We start from the raw sequence: 20756 nt of genomic DNA on the forward strand, positions 1-20756 counted from the left end.
CCTCTTGGGGGAAAGTTTGAGAACCACTGTCCTATCCTTTTTAACTTTTCTTCAACTGAAGAAGTAAGTCATATATCTGTAATGACATGAATGTGAACTATTCCTTTTAAATGCAGATAATTTAATCACCACCATGTCATCCAAAATGTTGATGTCTTTCTTTGTTCAGTCATGAAGACATTATGTTTTTTGTCATTCCAGGATTTTTCAAATTTTAAAGGACTTTATTGGACCCCAACACTTAACACTTAAATCAACACTTAACAGTTTTTTTCATGCAAAACGTCATCACGTCAAGAGGTCACGGATGATGTATGCGAAACTACGCCCCAGTGTTTACAAGTGTGGAGAAAGAGGACCTTTCCAACGTTGTTGTATGTCAAATGATAATAATTAATGTCTTTGTGTCAGTTTATTGTTTAAAATGGTCCACAAATGTGCGTTTCATATATGTAACACATGATCTTTCTACGTCACTACGCAATTACGTAAGGTCGCGCTGCTTCGTCACACAGCCGGAGGAAGAAAAGTCGTGGTTTAAAAGTGCATATTTTAATTTTTTTGTCAGTAATGACAATCGATTTGCTAGATAAGACCCTTATGCCTCATTTGGGATCGTTTGGAGTCCTTTGAAACTCCGTTAAAAAAAACTGTTTTGGGGTCCATTAAAGTCCATTAAAATGAGAAAAATCTTCACGACTGAACAAAGAAAGACATCAACACTTTTGATGACATGGTGGTGAGTAAATTATCTGGATTTAAAAAAAAAAATGGACTAGTTCTTTAATATAAAATGGCGTTTTTGTTGAAACTATTGCCTTAAAGGGATAGTTCACCCAAAAATTTATATTTGTGTCACCATTTACATAAATTTCGTTGTTCTGATGAACACAAAGGAAGATATTTTGAAAAATGTTTGTAACCAAACCGTTTGTGGACCCCATTTACTTCCATGGTATTCTTGTATGGAAGTGAATGGGGTCCACGAACGGTTTGGTTACAAACATTTCTCAAAATGTCTTCCTTTTTGTTCATCAGAACAAAGAATTTTTACAGATTTGTAACAACATGAGGGTGAGAAAATGATGACAGGATTTTTATTCTTGGGTGAACTATCCCTTTAACTAATACAGTAAGCTAATAATTAGTGTGAGAAGGCTTTATTAGTGCCCTTAGGAAAATTAACTATGGTTTTATTATAAAAAAAATAAAATAACACTGTTTTTTGATTACAGATTGATTACCAATTGTATTATAATTACTATTTGTGTCGTCAGCATGTTAAATGTGTGGTTTAAATGTTTTATTACAAATTAAACTTAAAACCAAAAACTATGGTTATAGGGTGATTTTAGATCAAAACAGCACAACTACAATGTTTGTGTGACTTGAAATTTTGCAAAATGAGTTTAGGATTGACCTGAATCCTTAAGCATCTGTATATTTAACTGTGATAGCACCAAAGCATGTACAAATACTCCTTCAGGAAGGAGGGAGAAGAGATGGAGAGAGAGAGAGAGAGAGAGAGAGAGAGAGAGAGAGAGAGAGAGAGAGAGAGAGAGAGAGAGAGAGAGAGAGATGCAGGTAGGACCTTGTATCCTCTGCTCTGCTCTCCAAGCAAGTAAGCAAAAAATCTTAACTCTTAACAAAAGATGAAAGAACGACGCACCAAAGTGCAATGAAACCTTCAAAGGACGCAGAATATGCGAGTCGATAAGCAATTGTTGATCCCAGAGATGTACTTTCCGGAGGTAAAAACATGTTTCTGTTCGACAAACTCTGCAGATTAGCTCCATCTTGAATGCGAAATGAGAGGATCAATGAGACTCGCCGCGAACGCTAATTTTGATCAAGCGTTGGTCAAAGTGCCTAATAACGGATGTTATTTTTCTGCTTTCCGTTTCGACCATTGCGCATTTTCGCGCTTTTTCCTCTGTGGAGGCGACTGGAGTGTAACGGTTCTGTGTCTCCCTTAGCGCTGGCACCTGTTGTACAGTGCGTTAGTTAACAGGAATCAGTCACGAGTCAGTGCAACGTTTAAAACCAACAGGTGAGATTATGTTATTTCTTTAAAGTGACTGTGTTTCAGTGTCTGTTTTGTACACGCTTTCTCCCCACGCAGTTAACGAATTGCTGTAGTTTCCTACTGGAGGACTGTTCACTAACAACCCGTTGATCTCCAATAATTTACCTCTGAATACTGCTTTGCATAAACTACAGCACTGCCGCTGGAAATGTAGGATGTGTCGCAAAACTACAACAAGGTCCCTACCTGGTTGGCAGTTTTGGTAATCGTAGGCGCATGCTGCAGCTTTTGGACATAACAGGCGCGTGCAGCGTTTTACAGTAGGCACTTTTACGTGTCACGCGCATTAGGGCAAAATGCTAATCTGACAACAGTGTTTATGAAGTGTGTCTAGGTAGGCAGCTCTCTAGATTTTTAGGACACATCCTCTGTTTGTCTTTAGTGACAAGCGCAGTGCGCACTGGTCTGTAATGTTCTCATCAACCATCACCATTTCTAAAACATTAAGAAAATGTCGTATATCAGAACCTATTACTGTAAAATCCATTTCACTTGATTTATATGTTAAATTTAATAATTAATCCTATTTTAATAATTATTCAAATATTTGAGTAAAATTTTATTGGTTTATTAAAAAAGTCTTTGGAAGGCCAAAACAAAAACGATTGCAGTATAGTATTTTAAAATAAAGTTTGTGAGATCAAAAAGGTATGTGTCCTTCTTATAATAATGTGAGAATTGCATATCATAAACATTTTTGAAATTTTTACTTTGGGCAATGCCATTAGGTTAAAGCCACCAGCAGACATAATATATTGATAACAGAAATGCTGTAATGATAATTAATGAAGTTTTCGGGTAATCACTGTTTATGTTTAGCTTTGAACTGCAATACAGAGGATGTAGGGCATTCAAATGTTTCTGTGGTAGAGCACATACCACAAGAGTTAAGGGTTCAATTCCCAGTTAACAGGTATACCCATTGAGTGCACTCTATGTCACTTTATCACTTTATATAAAAGCATCTGCCACAGGCATTAATGTAAAATTAAAATGAGTCTGCAAGGGTGTAGTCATTACCATTAGTTTAACAAAATAAATTGTGAGAGGTCCACACTGGTATAAAGGTCACTGAGGAAACAAGCTAAAATAAGCCTACATATGTATATTTTTTGAGTCAGGAATAATGTTCTTTGAAAGATAAATAAACAATATTTCAATGCATTTAAATGCATTTTCACAGTATTTTTGATTGCACTAAAATATCAGATGTTACAACCAATTATTGTCTATATGCGCTCCCTGTATTGTACTGATCATTTGTTTACTTGATAGAGACATTTAAAATTATCCACTGTAAACTCGACCAGTACAATGTACTCATTTAAAATGAGTAAACTGTACTCAAACATGTGAAAAAAGTTTATTCAACTTAAAAGTTTTATGTGTGTTCAACGATTTCACCGCTTTCAGTTCCACAAACTCAAATAAAATGAGTCAAATAACTTGGCTAACTCAAACATTTTATATATAAGTCATGCCAATACCACAGCCTCATTTTAACAAACAAATAATTACAAACTATGGGTTGTGATGAGTTTTTTGGCATTCAATCTGCCAGTTAAGCTAAAAATAGGTGTGGCACTGCAAATTTACTTCATTTTAACATTAAATCAACACAATTGGTTGAGGACCATTTCCAGTTCCCAGCATGCTTTGCATGAGCCTGCATTACGTGAGCATTTATTTTAAAATTAAGTCATATTTTATGTGATTTTCAGGATAGAGAAAGACTCAATAGCATGATTAAACATTCATATTTTTTTTTAGGAAATTTAGAAGAGTTTCCTATTTTTTATTTTGTGGTTGGCATTGTTTAAAAGTATGCTTAGGCTTTGAATCATGTTATAGTCACAAAAAATGTTTATTAATTTATTCATGTTCATGGACACGATTTTAGTGCCATTGAGCACGAATGTCTTTTACGTATCAGTCAACACCAATTTCTGTAAATAGTTTTTTAGTGTTCGTGGCACGACTTTCTTTTCGTCGTTTCATGTATTGTGTTCTTCATTGTTTTTCATATTTTTAAATCATTGTTGCATGGGGTTAGATTGGGGTTTGGGTTAGGATGTAATTTTATGTATTGGTTTCTATATGTTTTTCTTCCTATTTTTAAACTGTTTTCGCTGGGGTTGGGGTTAGAGTTGGAGTTTGGGTTAAGATGTCTGAAATGTAGGGATGCACCGATACCACTTTTTTGGAGTACGAGTACGAGTTCTTGCATTTCATAACTTGCCAATACCGATACCGAGTACTTAATAAAAAAACATGATTTAAATTTACAGGTAACAGCTTTAGTCATATAATTTAACAAAAAAACAAAGGACTAGTTTTCCAGTTTGTTGTAAACTCTGCCTCTTTGGACAACACAAGAGCCATTAACCCCTTACAAGCCGCTCAAACATAGACATTTCTCAGACCGTGGTATCGATTTCAGGTATCGGGGGACTTTTAACGAGTACGAGTATTTTAGAAAATGTGGATTTGAGGCCGATACCAGTATCGGTATCGGTGCATTACTACTGAAATGTAACAAAAAGTAATTCTAACCCCAACCCCAAGCGACAATGGTAATAGGAAAAAACAATGAGAAAACAATACATAAAATGACGCGAAAAAGAAAGCCATGCCACGAAAAACTATTTATAGAAATTGGTGTTGACTGACATGAAAAAGACATTTGCGCTCAATGAAAACAGTGGAAAATTGTGTCCATGAACACAAATAAATTAATCAAATATTTTGTGACTATAACACGACTTACTGTGAGATTGGGTTGCACGTACACATGAGTCACATTGTCTGTTTGTGTGACTTGTGAACAAAAAACAAATGGTAAACACAACTAAGGGTATAGTTTTTAAGTGTACTTAAATATTAAAGTTTGTGTTTATTGTAATTTATAAATATAATTTACTTAAAAATGTTAAGTTGGTTGGCATAAATGTTTCTAGGTAATCGGTTGCCGCAAAAAAGTAATCCGAACTTGTCGGGTTTTATAGGGCAATTCTAAAAATGAAAAACTTATTAGCTTTATTTATTATTTATCTTAGTTATTATTTCATAGGGTCATTTATTGCAATTGCTTCCTTTCACGTCCTGGTTGCTCCATCTGCCTTTTGCAACTCATTTAAATTGAACAGGCTTCTGCTTGGAATTTTTGCCTCTCATCCCAAGTTCATAAATAATTGCTAATTACAATTAAAAAATGTACCACTGGACATTTAAAGTAGCTATTTTAGAGAAATCTTTAATTTAGCAATAAGGATCACTTAAGGGTCCATTGGATGATGTAATATCATGTTTACTGTTTATACTTGTTTACTTCTTAATAAAGGGCCTTTGATTATTGTACACGCTGAAACATCCAAATCGTTGGATAGAAATATTTCAATTTTCCCAACATCCCAACAGCTACTGATATAAGTGAAATAGTTGTCCTAAAAGGTTAATTGGTAAGGACAATTTCCCCACCTGCCATTTTGCAAGTTTGCGTTTGCAAGACATAATATTAATAGTTTTAAAAGAATGAAATAATGAAAATGTATTTACTAGGGGTTAAGTGTCACAGTGGATTCGAACCCAGGTCTCTCACACCAAATAATGCCCCTGGAGACAATTATATGCATGTCACGTCATTGACCCATAAGTTGGTTTGATCCATATATTACCACACAAAAACAATATTATTTTGTGAAGAACCCCTAAGAATAAAGTCTGTTTTTTCTACAACAGAAAGCATTGTCCTTAAACCATTAATGTAATCCTCCAAGTTGTCTCCATCTTTATAGTGGCTTGTTATGTATGGTTTTATATTATGGACTATCTTTGTCATGCCATATGGCAAACATTCAGCTTATAACCAGAGGACATGCATTCGAATTTCATCAGTTATAAGTAATTGCCTTGATTGACCTGTGATCTGATGTAGATGACCTGTGATCTGATGTGATCTACATTGACCCACATCAAATTTTACTAAAGGGCATATTGAAATGGTAATTTGTGAAGTAAGGAAAGGCGTAATTCCTCACACAACCGTGAAAACTAAACATATTCAGCATCATCACCATTCACATACTTTTTCAGTCTTATAATTTTAACATTGACTGTTTTTACTGTGGTAGACACCAGCAGATAACAGCTACCTGTAGATATTCAATGATAGCATTAATAATAGTATTTATTTGATGTATATGGGTACTATTATATACAGTAGGTTGATTAAAAATGTACAGTATATCATCTGTACTATCATCCGCTTTGACTTTGAAGGCCATTAGATTCCTGATGTGTCTTAACCTCAGCATTTGTGGTTTTCATTGTGGCCTTCAACAAAGCGCTCAAATCTAATAACCTAATAACTAGAAAGTTCTTTGAGTCAAGAGAAAACCAAGTAGGCTACAGTAAATGCAAGCTGAGTGTCATGCTAATGGGATGCTGGGTGTGGAGATGACAGTTTACAATACTTAGGGCCATTTCCTCCGTAATGCATGACTCCTACCCTCATTAACCAACATCCTTTCAATTTGCCTGTACTGAGTATCTGTTTGTCCCTCTTCTCTGTCTCTTTCGCATCTCTTCCACCCCAGTCGTCTCGCATGAAGGTGTAGCAGCAATGTCACAGCACTACTTTCGCAGAAAAGACAACTTCACATACCGGGACCGGATCCCGCTACGGATAGTTCGGGCTGAGTCTGAGCTTTCACCCCAGGAAAAGGCCTACCTGTGCGCTGTGGAAAAGGGCGACTACGCCAGCGTCAAACAATCTCTGATAGAAGCCGAGATCTACTTCAAAATCAACATCAACTGCATCGACCCCCTGGGACGTACGGCTTTGCTTATTGCTATTGAAAATGAAAACCTGGAAATCATCGAGCTGCTTCTCAGTTTTAACGTGTACGTGGGGGATGCGCTCCTACACGCCATCCGAAAGGAAGTGGTGGGGGCCGTGGAGCTGCTTTTGAACCATAAGAAGCCCAGCGGGGGCATGCAGGTAAGGCAGCAATTACTGACCAATTTATTTCAGAGTTTACTTTGTCTCCCTTAGCACTCTTAAATGTGTCAAATTCTTCCTTTATCTCACTTTGACGGTACATGCAGAAATTCCCAGTTCTCCTTATAATCTTGTCTTTTGTTAAATGACCGCATATTTGTGCAACGTGTACAAACTGCTTTACCTTGTTCCAGACTATGTTACATAGAATTGCACCGCATACTAATCCTCTTTTAAAAGAGACGTTTCCCAGTAGACTTTGTTGATTAATTAAAAGTTTGGAAAGTAGCGCTGTGCGCCTAAAGCGAGTGTTCTCCTGCCTTTGCGTAAAGACGGATTGCATTATCCCTCTTACCGTCTTGGTGCTTTAGAGAAGGAAATGTTTAACTTTATAGAGCGTCACGACCTGTGCTATTACCCCTGCTACAGATAATGACTGCTAATGACTTCAGTCCCACATAGTGTGGTGGAGCAAACTAACCATCAAGTCACATGCAAATGAGGTGTTTTGTCAGATTAACTGGTTGAGAATATATATTTATCTCGTTAGAACTGTAAAACGCAGAATTAAATATACTTGGGCTTTTAAGAAGGTATATTAACACAGTGGGACAGCAAAATGCAATCATTGTTGAGCCGTTTGAAAGCCGTATTTAGACAGGCAAAAAAACCAACCTTTTTATCTTTGGAAACAGACCTGCAAAAAACATTATTCTTAACAATCTATATTAAAATCAGATTTTAAATAAAGCGTTTTGGTAGGAACTGTCAGATCCGAGTTTCATGTTTGGGATTCAATGTCAACACTTTAGCTGTGTCCAAATTCATTTATTTTTTGAACTCTTTCACCAGTTTATTTCACCAGTATAGTTAGCTGTCATATCACTGTCTCTGTTTTTGCTTGCTTGGTAGTAAGCTATTTATCTGGAAGTATAGTGAATCCGCATACGAGATGCAGTATGTGCATGAATGTGACACTTACTGTATGTGGTTTTACCATATTATACAGTACTAGTGGTGATAGACTGACATATTATTGTGACCCATTTTTTTTATTTTCAGACTTTATTCGAAAAATCTTTCTGCTTCTTAAATTCATTGTTTCTTGAAAAATGCCACTTAGATTTAAAGCCAGTGTAAAACGGAGAGTTAAATGACCAATTATTATTCTCTTTTTTACATGATGTTATGTTATACACAACATCACTCCAGCAGGTGCGCTGTATTATTTAAACAGTATTGTGAGGTGTTAAATTTGCAGCCCCAGCAGTAGCTTTAGCTATACAAATATCTTATGAACAAAATAAATTTTTTTTGCATCGGCCATAAAAAACATGTTAGTCCACCCAATGGCAATTTATATTTATTTTAAAAGGTGGCTTATTTAAATTAATTTGTACGACCACACTCGTACATTTTTGTGCAATTTGCTTTTGCCTCTGTGACTTTGGGGGGGTTTGATAGTGATGTAGTACTCGAGTCCGGTCTTGGACCGATTTCTGAAGATGATGCATGTGGTAGGGATTTTTTTAATGATAGTAAAAGCATAGTCCATATTAAGACATTAAGACTGCTCCTCTAAACAATTCCCAATCTAGCTTAGTCTGTAGGCCGAACTGTTGATTATTAACTGGGGTGATATTAAATCATGAATATGAAAACTGACATGTATTTATGGTCTTGATCTCGACTCGGTCTCAACTCCTAAAGGACTCGGTCTCGATTCGGACATGCTTCCTCAGAGACTCGGTCTTGACTCGGACTCGACTCTATTTGAAAACCAACGGACTTAGTTTCGACCCTTCAAAGACTCTGTCTTGACTCAGACTTGGCATAGGTGGTCTTGTCCCCATCACTAGGGTTTGATTATTGTTTATGATGATAATGGTTTGTTTTTTTTGTAGGATTTACTTCGTATGAATTCATTCACTGTAAAAAATTTAATTTTTATGTTATTTCAACTTGATTTCAACATGTATGTTAACTTATGACATGGCCAAAACTTAAAATAGTTTTAACTTAAAGGGTACATTTCACAAGACTTTTTAAGATGTCAAGTAAATATTTGGTGTCCCTGGAGTGCGTATGTGAAGTTTTAGCTCAAAATATCACATAGATAACTTTTTATAGCATGTTAAAATTATCACTTTGTAGGTTTGAGCAAAAATGTGCCATTTTGGGGGTGTCCTTTTAAATGCAAATGCACTTAATGGGAGTGCTGTGGTTGGATAGTGCAGATAAGAGGGCAGTATTATCCCCTTCTGACATCACAAGGGGAGCCAATTTTCAATTACCTATTTTTTCACATGCTTTCAAGAGAATGGTTTACCAAAACAAAGCTACTGGGTTGATCTTTTTCACATTTTCTAGGTTGATAGAAGCACTGGGGACACAATTATAGCACTTTAACATGGAAAAAGTCTGATTTTCATGACATGTCCCCTTTAATGCTGCATTTTTTTTACAGTAAACAAATTAGCGAACTTATAAAATACATATACGAATTCCCGTGAGATCAGGCTGGTCCACCACTTGTTTCTACCATGTTACACTTATGTTGTTTATCATGTTTTGCATTACCATTCACAGCTTTAAACGAATGCAATCACTTTTACTAACTCCCTTCATATAGTCAACTGTTGCAGTGGTTATGTAAAACATAGTGAATGAGTACGCAATATATGTATATTTGCATGAATGCATACTGTAATACCTCTGAGACTTATGTTGTTGTACCATCTCTTTCTAGGTTCCTCCTATCCTGCTAAACAAGCAGTTTTCAGACTTCACACCTGACATAACACCAATCATCTTGGCTGCGCACACCAACAACTATGAAATCATCAAGATGCTGGTGCAGAAGGGTGTTTCCGTACCCCAGCCCCACCAGGTGCGCTGTAACTGTATGGAGTGTGTGTCCGGCTCGGACGTCGACAGCCTGCGACACTCCCGGTCCCGTCTAAACATCTACCGGGCACTGGCAAGCCCCTCACTCATCGCGCTCTCCAGCGAGGACCCGTTCCTGACCGCCTTCCAGCTTAGCTGGGAGCTTCAGGAGCTCAGTAAGGTGGAAAATGAATTCAAGTCAGAGTACGAAGAGCTCTCTCAACTGTGTAAGCAGTTTGCCAAAGATCTTCTCGACCAAACGCGTAGCTCCAGAGAGCTTGAGCTGATTCTCAACTATAAGGACGATTTAAATCTACTAGAGGATGAAGGCAATAATGATCTCGCAAGGCTGAAGCTGGCTATCAAGTACCATCAGAAAGAGGTGAGTTTAAGGCTTTTCAGTTGACACATATCAGTTAAAAGGGGATTCTGCAATCTCTGGTAAGCCATTAGCCTAAAACACATCTTCAGATAAGAACAGCACTCTAGTATAGGGATGTATTACTGATATTAAACACTGTATGCAGTTTCTGCAGTTTTTAACTGTTTGGACTGCTGCCCTGCTACATAAGCAATGTGGTGTATTTTGCACAGTGTGTATATGTCAGATGATTAAATGGTTTTAGACATTAAACAAATTGGGACCTGTACAGCTGAGCACAGCAAGAAGGCAGTTTATGGATTTGTGTTGCCCCCTTCTGTGCACAATAAACATTACAAGGCCTGTCCATTATAGCAGATGTGTTTGTGTGTGTGTGTGTGTGTGTGTGTGTGTGTGTGTGTGTGTGTGTGTGTGTGTGCGTGCGTGCGTGCGTGCGTGCGTGCGTGCGTGCGTGCGTGCGTGCGTGCGTGCGTGCGTGTGTGTGTTGTGAGTTGCAAATAAAATTTATATTAAAAAATCAATACATTGCAAAAAACGTAAATGTAAATGGGTAAATAAATAAACAACAAACCCATGTCCACCCAAAAATGTCTCTTCCGAATGAAAATGTCTGCCACTTAGTCCAGTTATGCAGACCCATTGCCCACCAGTTACGACAAAAAAAAAAATATAGGCCACATGCATTAAATATTTAAATTTGGCAAAATTGCTATGCCTAGACTTTTTCAGGAAACTTTTTCAATGTATTTTCCATTGTAGTCTTAGTCATAGCTTTTATGTGTTTCCAAACCGAGTTTCAGTGTCAAAATACGTGGATGGAAACCCAACTATTGTTATTGAACTGTGGAAGCCTTTGGACTGTCAGTCACCTGTTGCATCTTTTATGGTTTAACAGAAGCAATATCTTAAAGTAAGCCAAGCTATAAAAGTAAAATTATTAATGTATGAACAGAAAATTAAGACATGAAACCTAAAAGCAAGATTCACAATCTTAACCAACTTATCTTTGTTTTTGTATATTAAATTTCTCCACATTTCTTGGCAAAATTGGCATTTAATTGTGTTTCACACATGAGTCATTGCTTGGCTTGCTAATTTTCATGTGCAATGCAGATGGTTTCAAAAGAAGTGCAGAAAGCTCCTTTTTCAACATCTCAAAGGATTTAAGCCAAATATGATGAGAACCAAACAACACTGCAAGTCTTTGTGTTTGCTCTTTTGAAATTTCACTTGTTTTTTATTATTGCATGGCTCTGTTATTTGCTTTCTACAGCAGCATTTTTTATGCAACTGCATAAGAAGTCTTCTCATATGGTAGAAAGCTGCAAATTGTTTTGCTGTGCTGCTAATTTCACTGACAAATGACAAACGACAGATGATCTCAGCAACTTTAAAGTGTATGGTATTTATTTATACTGTGTCGAGTGTATTGCGGTCATCTTGCACCCATAAGGGGTGTTCACACTGACAGTGATTTGCAATAACAAAGCCACACAAAGTTATTCATTTTTAGAGAATGTGACCTTATGAACATGAGTGATTGTTATTGAATGAAAATTGTGCAGAGCTACAACACAGGAATATATAACACATAATACAGACGGGAATATGTTGTCTAATACAGTTTAGTAAAACCATCTACAGTGTGCATGCCCCTTAAAAAACTCATTGAATTTGTCTGTCACTCAAACTTCATTTAGCACCAAATTTGTCTCTTTTTTTTTCTGTGGTTAGTTTGTAGCACAGCCAAACTGTCAGCAGCTGCTGGCATCCCGCTGGTATGATGAGTTCCCAGGCTGGAGGCGTCGACACTGGGCCAGCAAGTTCACAACCTGCATGTTTATAGGATTCCTCTTCCCTTTCTTGTCTTTGTTCTACCTGATCGCCCCCAAGAGCACCTACGGCCTCTTCATTCGAAAACCCTTCATCAAATTTATATGCCACACTGCTTCATACCTGACCTTCCTCTTTCTCCTGCTCTTGGCCTCTCAACACGTGGTGTCCAATAAGCCTCAACAGCAAGGCCCACCGCCCACCACTGTGGAGTGGATGATCCTACCCTGGGTTTTAGGTAATATATCATTAGCTGCAATGATAGAGGATAAACACTAAACATTTAAATGGCGTTTTAAGGTCTTCGTTGAGCTATTTATTTTTTGTAGTAGAAGCTTTTAAGATCTAAAAGTAAAGTAGTTTCTCAAATGTCATGTTTATTTTACCATAATGACTAACTGGCTATACATTTTCCTTTATATATTTGTTCTTTACAGGCTTTGTATGGGCTGAGATCAAACAGATGTGGGATGGTGGGTTTCAGGATTACATTCATGACTGGTGGAATCTCATGGACTTTGTCATGAATTCTCTGTATTTGGCCACCATTTCGTTAAAGATTATAGCTTACATTAAGGTAACACAATGATTTTGCTTATATGCATTTAAATTTGCCTTCAGGGTTTTTATTATCAAAATTTAAATCTTCTATATGATGTCAAAAACCAACGGCGGGTGGATGTCAAAAAAAAATATGTCGGCCTGATGTCAAGCTGTAACATCGAGTTGACATCAAATCCAACGTCGGCCTGATATCAAGCCGTAATGTTGGGTTGACGTCAAAAACCAATGTCGGCCTGACATCAAAAACCAATGTCGGCCTGAGGTCAAGCTGTAATGTCGGGTTGCCATCAAAAACCAATGTCGGCCTGACGTCAAGTGGTAAAACCGAGTTGACGTCAAAAACTAGCAAAAGGTTGATGTCAAGCTGTCAAGTCGGTTTGATGTCAAAAACCAACGTCGGCCTGAGGTCAGGTGGTAACGCCGGGTTGACGGCAAAAAACAGCATCAGGTTAATGTCAAGCTGTAACACTGGGTTGACGTCAAAAAACAATGTCGGATTGACGTCCAGATATTGGTCAAAAATTTGTCAAATACCAACGTCCACCTGACGTCAAGCTGTAACGTCTGGTTGCCATCAAAAAACAATTTCGGCCTGACGTCAACTGGTAATGCCGAGTTGATGTCAAAAACTAGCGTCAGGTTGATGTCAAGCTGTAACTTTGGGTTGATGTCAAAAACCAACGTCGGCCTGAGGTCAAGTGGTAATGCCAGGTTGACGCCAAAAACCAGGATCAGGTTAATGTCAAGCTGTAACATTGGGTTGACGTCAAAAAACTATGTTGGATTGACAACCAGATATTGATCAAAAATTTGTCAAAAACCAACGTCCGCCTGACGTCAAGCTGTAACGTCTGGTTGCCATCAAAAACTAACGCTCGTCTGACGTCAAGTGGAAACGCCGCATTGACGTCAAAAAACAGTGTCAGGTTGATGCCAAACTGTAATGTCAGGTTGACAGCAAAAAACAACGTCGAACTGACATCCAGATGTTATGTCGGGTTGATGTCAAAACCCAATGTCGGCCTGAAGTCAAGCTGTAACATCGGATTGACATCAAAAACCAATGTCGTGCAGACGTCAAGCCTGGTTGACGTAAAAAACCAATGTCAAGCTGTAACTTTGGGTTGATGTCAAAAACGAGCGTCGGCCTGGCATCCAGATGTTATGTCGGGTTGACGTCAAAAACCAGCATCAAGTTGACATTAAGCTGTAATGACGGGTTTTAGTCAAAAACCAACGTCAGCCTGGCGTCCAGGTGTAACGTCGGGTTGACATCTTGAACCAATGTTGGACTGACATCAAGTTGTAGCTGTAAATAACCAAAATTAAAATGTTCTATATATTACTGTTCTTCTGTCTAGTCTAGTCTTGGCTCAATCACAACAGAATTTATGTCCAGATGAGATTTAAATTAAAATATGACTTACTTAATACTCAGCACCTGTCTTTCTGCAGTACACTGGATGTGTGGATCGAAAGGACTGGGAAATGTGGCACCCCACCTTGCTGGCTGAGGCGTTGTTTGCCATTGCTAACATATTCAGCTCTCTACGGCTGATTTCACTCTTCACAGCGAACTCGCATCTTGGCCCTCTACAGATCTCTCTTGGCCGAATGCTGCTGGACATCCTCAAATTTCTCTTCATTTACTGCTTGGTGCTGCTCGCCTTTGCAAACGGACTCAATCAGCTGTATTTCTATTATGATGAAAAAATTCCACGTAACGCAACTGACCCGTGCAAGGGCATTCGGTGTCAAACGCAAAACAATGCATTCACCACGTAAGAAGCAATAGTTATCTCAAATCTATAAGCAAATCCTTAATTTTGCTTGCATTACAAAATAGTATAATTATGTTTTAAATGTTTTTTCCAGTATGTTTGAGACATTGCAGTCATTGTTCTGGTCCATATTTGGTCTCGTTTCCCTGTACGTGACCAACGTTACCCCCGATCACCAGTTCACTGAGTTTGTTGGAGCTACAATGTTTGGTACCTACAACATAATTTCTCTGGTGGTGCTTCTCAATATGCTGATTGCTATGATGAACAATTCCTACCAACATATTGCTGTAAGTGTTATTAATTATGTTTCATCTTTTGAGTATTTCATTTATTAACAATAACACTTTGGGTTCAGATGTACATTATGTATTATATGTAAACATATTCAGTCTTCTCTGTGGTTGGTCCATAGGATCATGCTGACATTGAGTGGAAGTTTGCCAGGACTAAACTATGGATAAGCTACTTTGAGGAAGGTGCCACACTGCCCTCTCCCTTCAACATCATTCCCAGCCCAAAGTCATTGTGGTACCTCTTCTGCTGGATCAGGAGCCACTGCTTTAAAGTTCAAATCAGAAAAAGAACTGAAACATTTGGATCTCTTGGGGTAATAATCCACTACACACTACCAATCTTATTTTGTAACACTTCAGTATGTGGAACACATATTCACAATTAACTACGCATCAATACATTCCTAATTTACTGCTTATTAATACTTAGTATCAGTTGTTGTAGAGTATGGGTCTCCAACCTTTTTGTAAGCAAGGGCTACCACAATGGATAAAACAATCTGGAGGGTTACTTTTTTAATAAAGTCTACTTTTTTCTATTACTTGTTGTTTTTATTTATTTATTTATGTTCTATCACTGTTTAAAATGTCAACATATATAAAAGAAGCCAAGCTAATATAAAAAGTAATACATAAATAAATAATAATAATACAACTAAAGCTATTAAAACAATGTGCTTTGGCGGGCAACTCAAAAACTCCATGCGGGAAACCAACTTGTTAAAAGTGAGAATAGATCTTCATAATAATGTGTTACACAGATTTTTTATATCAAAAACTATTTTTAAAATGTTTATTAATATTCAAACCTGTGTGGGTGCTTTCATGAAACACTAAATATGTTTTTATGTGAATATCCAGACAGACCTTGTGGATAAACAAAAAAGATTTATATTACATTGCATATGGCACATGTTTTATTACAATTAATATTAAGTAATAATCGAACGATTTACACCCACCAAAAGGATTATTAGGAACACCTGTTCAAGTTCTTCTTCTTCCTTTATTTCTTTACCCCATTCCAGCATCTACGGCTATATTCATGGCGAGAACCATGTAATCCATACACAAGTTTATTCAGACAAGTTGATTTATACATAAGTTGGGGGAGGGACAATTTGGTATCTCCAATTTGCGTGTTTTTGGCCTGTGAGAGGAGACCGGAGTACCCGGAGTAAACCCACGCTGACACAGGGAGAACATTCAGAAACTCCACACAGAAAGGCCACCTGCCCTAGCCGGGGCTCGAACCGGAAACCTTCTTGCTGTGAGGCAACAGTGCTACCCACTGAGCCACCCCTGTTCAATTTCTCATTTATGCAATTATCTAATCAACCAATCACATGGCAGTTGCTTTAATGCATTTAGGGTTGTGGTCCTGGTCAAGACAATCTCCTGAACTCCAAACTGAATGTCAGAATGGGAAAGAAAGGTAATTTAAATTTGAGTATTTCACAATCTGCTCAGTTACTGGGATTTTCACACACAGCCATTTTTAGGGTTTACAAAGAATGGTATGCGGCAGTCCTGTGGGCGAAAATGTCTTGTTGATTCTAGAGGTCAGAGGAGAATGGGCTGACTGATTCAAGCTGATAGAAGAGCAACTTTGACTGAAATAACCACTCGTTACGCAGCAAAGCAGGTATGCAGCAAAGCATTTGTGAAGCCACAACACGCACAACCTTGAGGCGGATGGGCTACAACAGCAGAAGACCCCACCGGGTACTACTCATCTCCACTACAAATAGGAAAAAGAGGCTACAATTTACACGAGCTCACCAAAATTTGACAGTTGAAGACTGGAAAAATGTTGCCTGGTCTGATGAGTCTCGATTTCTGTTGAGACATTCAGATAGTAATAATAATAATAATAATAACTTTATTTTATATAGTGCCTTTAAAAGCAGCATCTCAAAGCGCTTCACATAAAAAGAGAGGAAATAAAAGAGCACATAACATGACACGTATTAAAACTAAACATACAAAGGTAAAAGCCAATTAACAACAAACAATCACATAAAAGCTACTCTAAAAAATTAAGTTTTAAAGTGGGATTTAAAAATACCCAGGGATTCTGCATTCCTAATCTCTGAGGGCAAGGAATTCCACAATTTAGGAGCCACACAAGTAAAAGCCCGATCACCCATAGTAGAGTCAGAATTTGGCATAAACAGAATGAGAACATGGATCCATCATGCCTTGTTACGCAGGCTTGGTGGTGTAATGGTGTGGGGGATGTTTTCTTGGCACACTTTAGGCCCCTTAGTGCCACTGGGGCATCGTTTAAATGCCACGGCCTACCTGAGCATTGTTTCTGACCATGTCCATGTTTATGACCACCATGTACCCATCATCTGATGGCTACTTTCAGCAGGATAATGCACCATGTCACAAAGCTTGAATCATTTCAAATTGGTTTCTTGAACATGACAATGAGTTCACTGTACTAAAATGGCCCCCACAGTCACCAGATCTCAACCCAATAGAGCATCTTTTGGATGTGGTGGAACGGAAGCTTCGTGCCCTGGATGTGCATCCCACAAATCTCCATCAACTGAAAGATGCTATCCTAACAATATGGGCCAACATTTCTAAAGAATGCTTTCAGCACCTTGTTGAATTAATGCCACGTAGAATTAAGGCAGTTCTGAAGGCGAAAGGGGGTCAAACACAGTATTAGTATGGTGTTCCTAATAATCCTTTAAGTGAGTGTAAGTCATTGGCAAAAAAACCTTATGAATGGCGTATTTAAATTAAGTTTTTTTTTAATGATCAAAGTAATTGCGGCTGCTGGGAGTTACCTTGTAATATAGCCAATTAAGTTTATTGAAAAATCAATACAGCTATTTTATCTGTTTTTCCAGATGCGAGCAGCTGAAAACGTCCGCATAAGCCGGCAATACCAGGTAATGCTGTCTACAAAGTGCACTTTACATCCTGACACACTTTTACTGCTTTGCTTAGTGTTATTTTTGATGGCACTCTGGTTATTAGTCTAATGGTAAATAAATGAATCTGAATTTAAGGAAGTGCTCAGAAACCTGGTTAAGCGGTATGTAGCAGCAATGATCAGGGATGCCAAAAAAGAGGAGGGGCTAACAGAAGACAACTTTAAGGTAAATTATAAATGGCTCTATTTTAATGTTACAGTGCAATGATGTGCATCCTAAATATATTTTGTGAGCAGCGTGTTAATATTATCAACAGGAACTGAAGCAGGACATCTCAAGCTTCCGTTATGAGGTGTTGGGAATGATGAAAGGTGTCAAACATGGCATGCCAGCCTCAAAAGTGACTGCAGGAGGCTCAAATCTGGTATACCCTGATAGTGCTCTAAAGTGCAAACCTTCTTCATCTGGAAGTCAACTTAGGAAAAAAAGCCTGAAGAGTGTCACCACCTCTATCATTCAGGAGGGTGGCACCAGTACTTGGAAGTCTGGTGGCTTTAATTGCCTAGCTGATGGATCTGTGGCCACCGGACTGTGCCATCAAATGAACAACATAGGGACAAACAACCCATGTGAGATTTACTCTTTGTCGGAGGAAGCTGATGAATCGGAGACAGAACAAAATAATGATGTTGTACAGAGCCCCAATTGTAAAACAACAGAGATTCAAAATACAAAACCTGATCCAGAGAGGGTAGACGAAAAGGAGCCAGTGGAAAAGGATGAGGAAATCTCAAAAATGCATTGTATGTGTGATCAAATTTATGAGACAGACAAGGAATGTGAAGGATGCAGTTTATAGCAGCGTATTACAATGGATGCAGCAAAACACATAGATCCGGATATCTCTAACCCAGTAGCAGATGTGTTTAAGGTCCAGCATCTGGCACTTTGTCTGTGTCATCCGATCATGAAGTGCAGTACTGGAGTCTCAGGGATGATTGTCCCCTTCAGGATGAATATGGGGTCCAATGTTGTCATTCACAGCTATTAATACTATAACAAGTGTTTATTATTGCTCTGCTCTCCTCTCCCTGTATATGAAGGAGCAATAGCTGACCCCCTGCTAGTACTTTAATTCTGCCTTACTCAGTCAGATTAAGCATTTTTTGCTGTACGTGTGTTATACATGTACCATATGAGATGTCATTACTGTCACGCAACCTTGAATAAAGGTTACTATGCAAATATTTACAATTTTTTAAACTTTTTAGTCTATGTTTTGCATTGTGCATGAGGCGATTGTATAATGATAGAACGAACAACATGCAGACCGAGTTTTTATAAAGTTAATACGTTGTTTCATAGTGGAATCCGGTCCACATGGTCAACTAAAAATCATTACAGTACGATATATTAAAAAATTATGGTAACCATGTAAAACATAATACATGTACTCATTTTGAAGATTATAAAGGTTTGGTGAGCACAGTATTAGTACAGTTTGCACAGCATCAATAGATACTCATTTATTAATCTGTTAGTCTGTGGTACAGGAAAATTTTAGTTGAAAGCTACATTTATATAAAAGGTTACTGGCTCATATAACTGATCATGAATTCATGCACAAATATAAATAAATGAGTTAATGCTGTACTATGATTGAGTACTGTTGTGATCTTCCAAGTTTTTTTAGGAATCTGAAACTGACTGCAAAGCAAGACACAAAGAAGTTAATATATAATTGTTAATAATAAATGACAAAATCCAATAATTTAAATGGTGAGGGCGTGCTTAAATTTCCATACTGCAAAACATAATCACTGTAACAATAAATGCAAGGCAGAGAATAATATTTTCTCAAAGCTCGTGAAGGCATTAATAATTTTAAAAGATGAACTGCATATGTATGAAAACAATAGTGTAAATACACTTTTACTTATTAAATATTAAACACATATGTCTTTCTAGGAAGTCAACAGATTTGCCCAAAAATTTAACAACGCTGTGTGGTCATCCATAACACTGGTTGGTGTTTATGTAAACAAATAGCCTTTAAAGACATTGCATGTGTGTTTTGAAATCCTTACTGTATGAAATTAACAATGGACCTCTTCTGCATTTATAAAAAAAAGTATCTTTGTGTACACACAGTAAATATATTTTATAAAGAATATTCAGCAGGTGATCCACTATGAATTTTTAGGACATTGAATATTTTAAGACGGCTCAGACTGTGGTGTGTGGACTGTAAACTGTGGCAGATTTATTCATCTAATCTGTTTCACATTCTCTGTCCTTCATCGTGGTACAAAGACTTGTCTATAATTTATTTGAATTAGCACCCCAGAGATTTCATTGTGCAGCCCAAGGGCACTTGAATGAAGTTTAAAGAGGAGCCGTTCTCATTTGCACTGCAGCAAAGCCACTGTGTTAACGTGCTCTGCTTTATGCATGCTAAAATCCAGAAATGACCTCACAGGGATTTTAAAGACTGTCACTGCAGAGAGAGAAAACGAAATGCTTAAAAACTTTTTTGCAACAGATTTTCATTTTATTTAAATTTTAACCTATTTTAATTCTTATTTAACTCAAAACAAAGAATGGATAGCCCTGTGTATGCTAATAATAGTATAAAATATAATGACCCCTACTTTAGCACATCACTTCGTGGTTGACCTGAACCAGGTGTGAAGTTATAGGACAAATAATAAAATGTCATTTAATATGTGTATGCTCATAATACAGCATGACAGGCTATAATTTTTACAAAATGACATTGATGAGTTTTCATCCCTCCCTACCTTTATTTCTCACTTTTAGATGTCTTCCCAAAACGAAATATATTTAGCCAAGAGCTCTTTTTTTGCTTCGATAACTTTTCAATAAATTGAAACTGAAATGAAACTGAGTTCTGCTCCTGATGTTGTGTATTCGCATCCCTGTGTACTGCTAAGCCTGCACCACTAGAGGTAGATGTACACACAGGGTTAAATCAGAACATCACTCTTTAAGTCATATTTCACCCTTATTCAAAT

At 37.5% G+C, this 20756-nt stretch overlaps 1 protein-coding gene across 1 annotated transcript; it reads left to right on the plus strand.

The window, feature by feature from the left end:
- Window positions 1-1595: 1595 nt before the first annotated feature.
- Window positions 1596-19364, plus strand: trpc4a (transient receptor potential cation channel, subfamily C, member 4a). The gene is made up of 11 exons (XM_065257818.1): window positions 1596-2050; window positions 6682-7085; window positions 9835-10353; window positions 12088-12424; window positions 12624-12763; window positions 14206-14531; window positions 14626-14821; window positions 14947-15141; window positions 17695-17736; window positions 17857-17946; window positions 18038-19364. Exons 2-11 carry the CDS (start codon window positions 6708-6710, stop codon window positions 18578-18580), a joined length of 2766 nt encoding a protein of 921 aa, XP_065113890.1. The 5' UTR covers window positions 1596-2050; window positions 6682-6707; the 3' UTR covers window positions 18581-19364.
- Window positions 19365-20756: the final 1392 nt, after the last annotated feature.

The sequence above is a fragment of the Paramisgurnus dabryanus genome, chromosome 10 (genome assembly GCF_030506205.2).
Source record: "Paramisgurnus dabryanus chromosome 10, PD_genome_1.1, whole genome shotgun sequence".
Classification (NCBI taxonomy): domain Eukaryota; kingdom Metazoa; phylum Chordata; class Actinopteri; order Cypriniformes; family Cobitidae; genus Paramisgurnus; species Paramisgurnus dabryanus.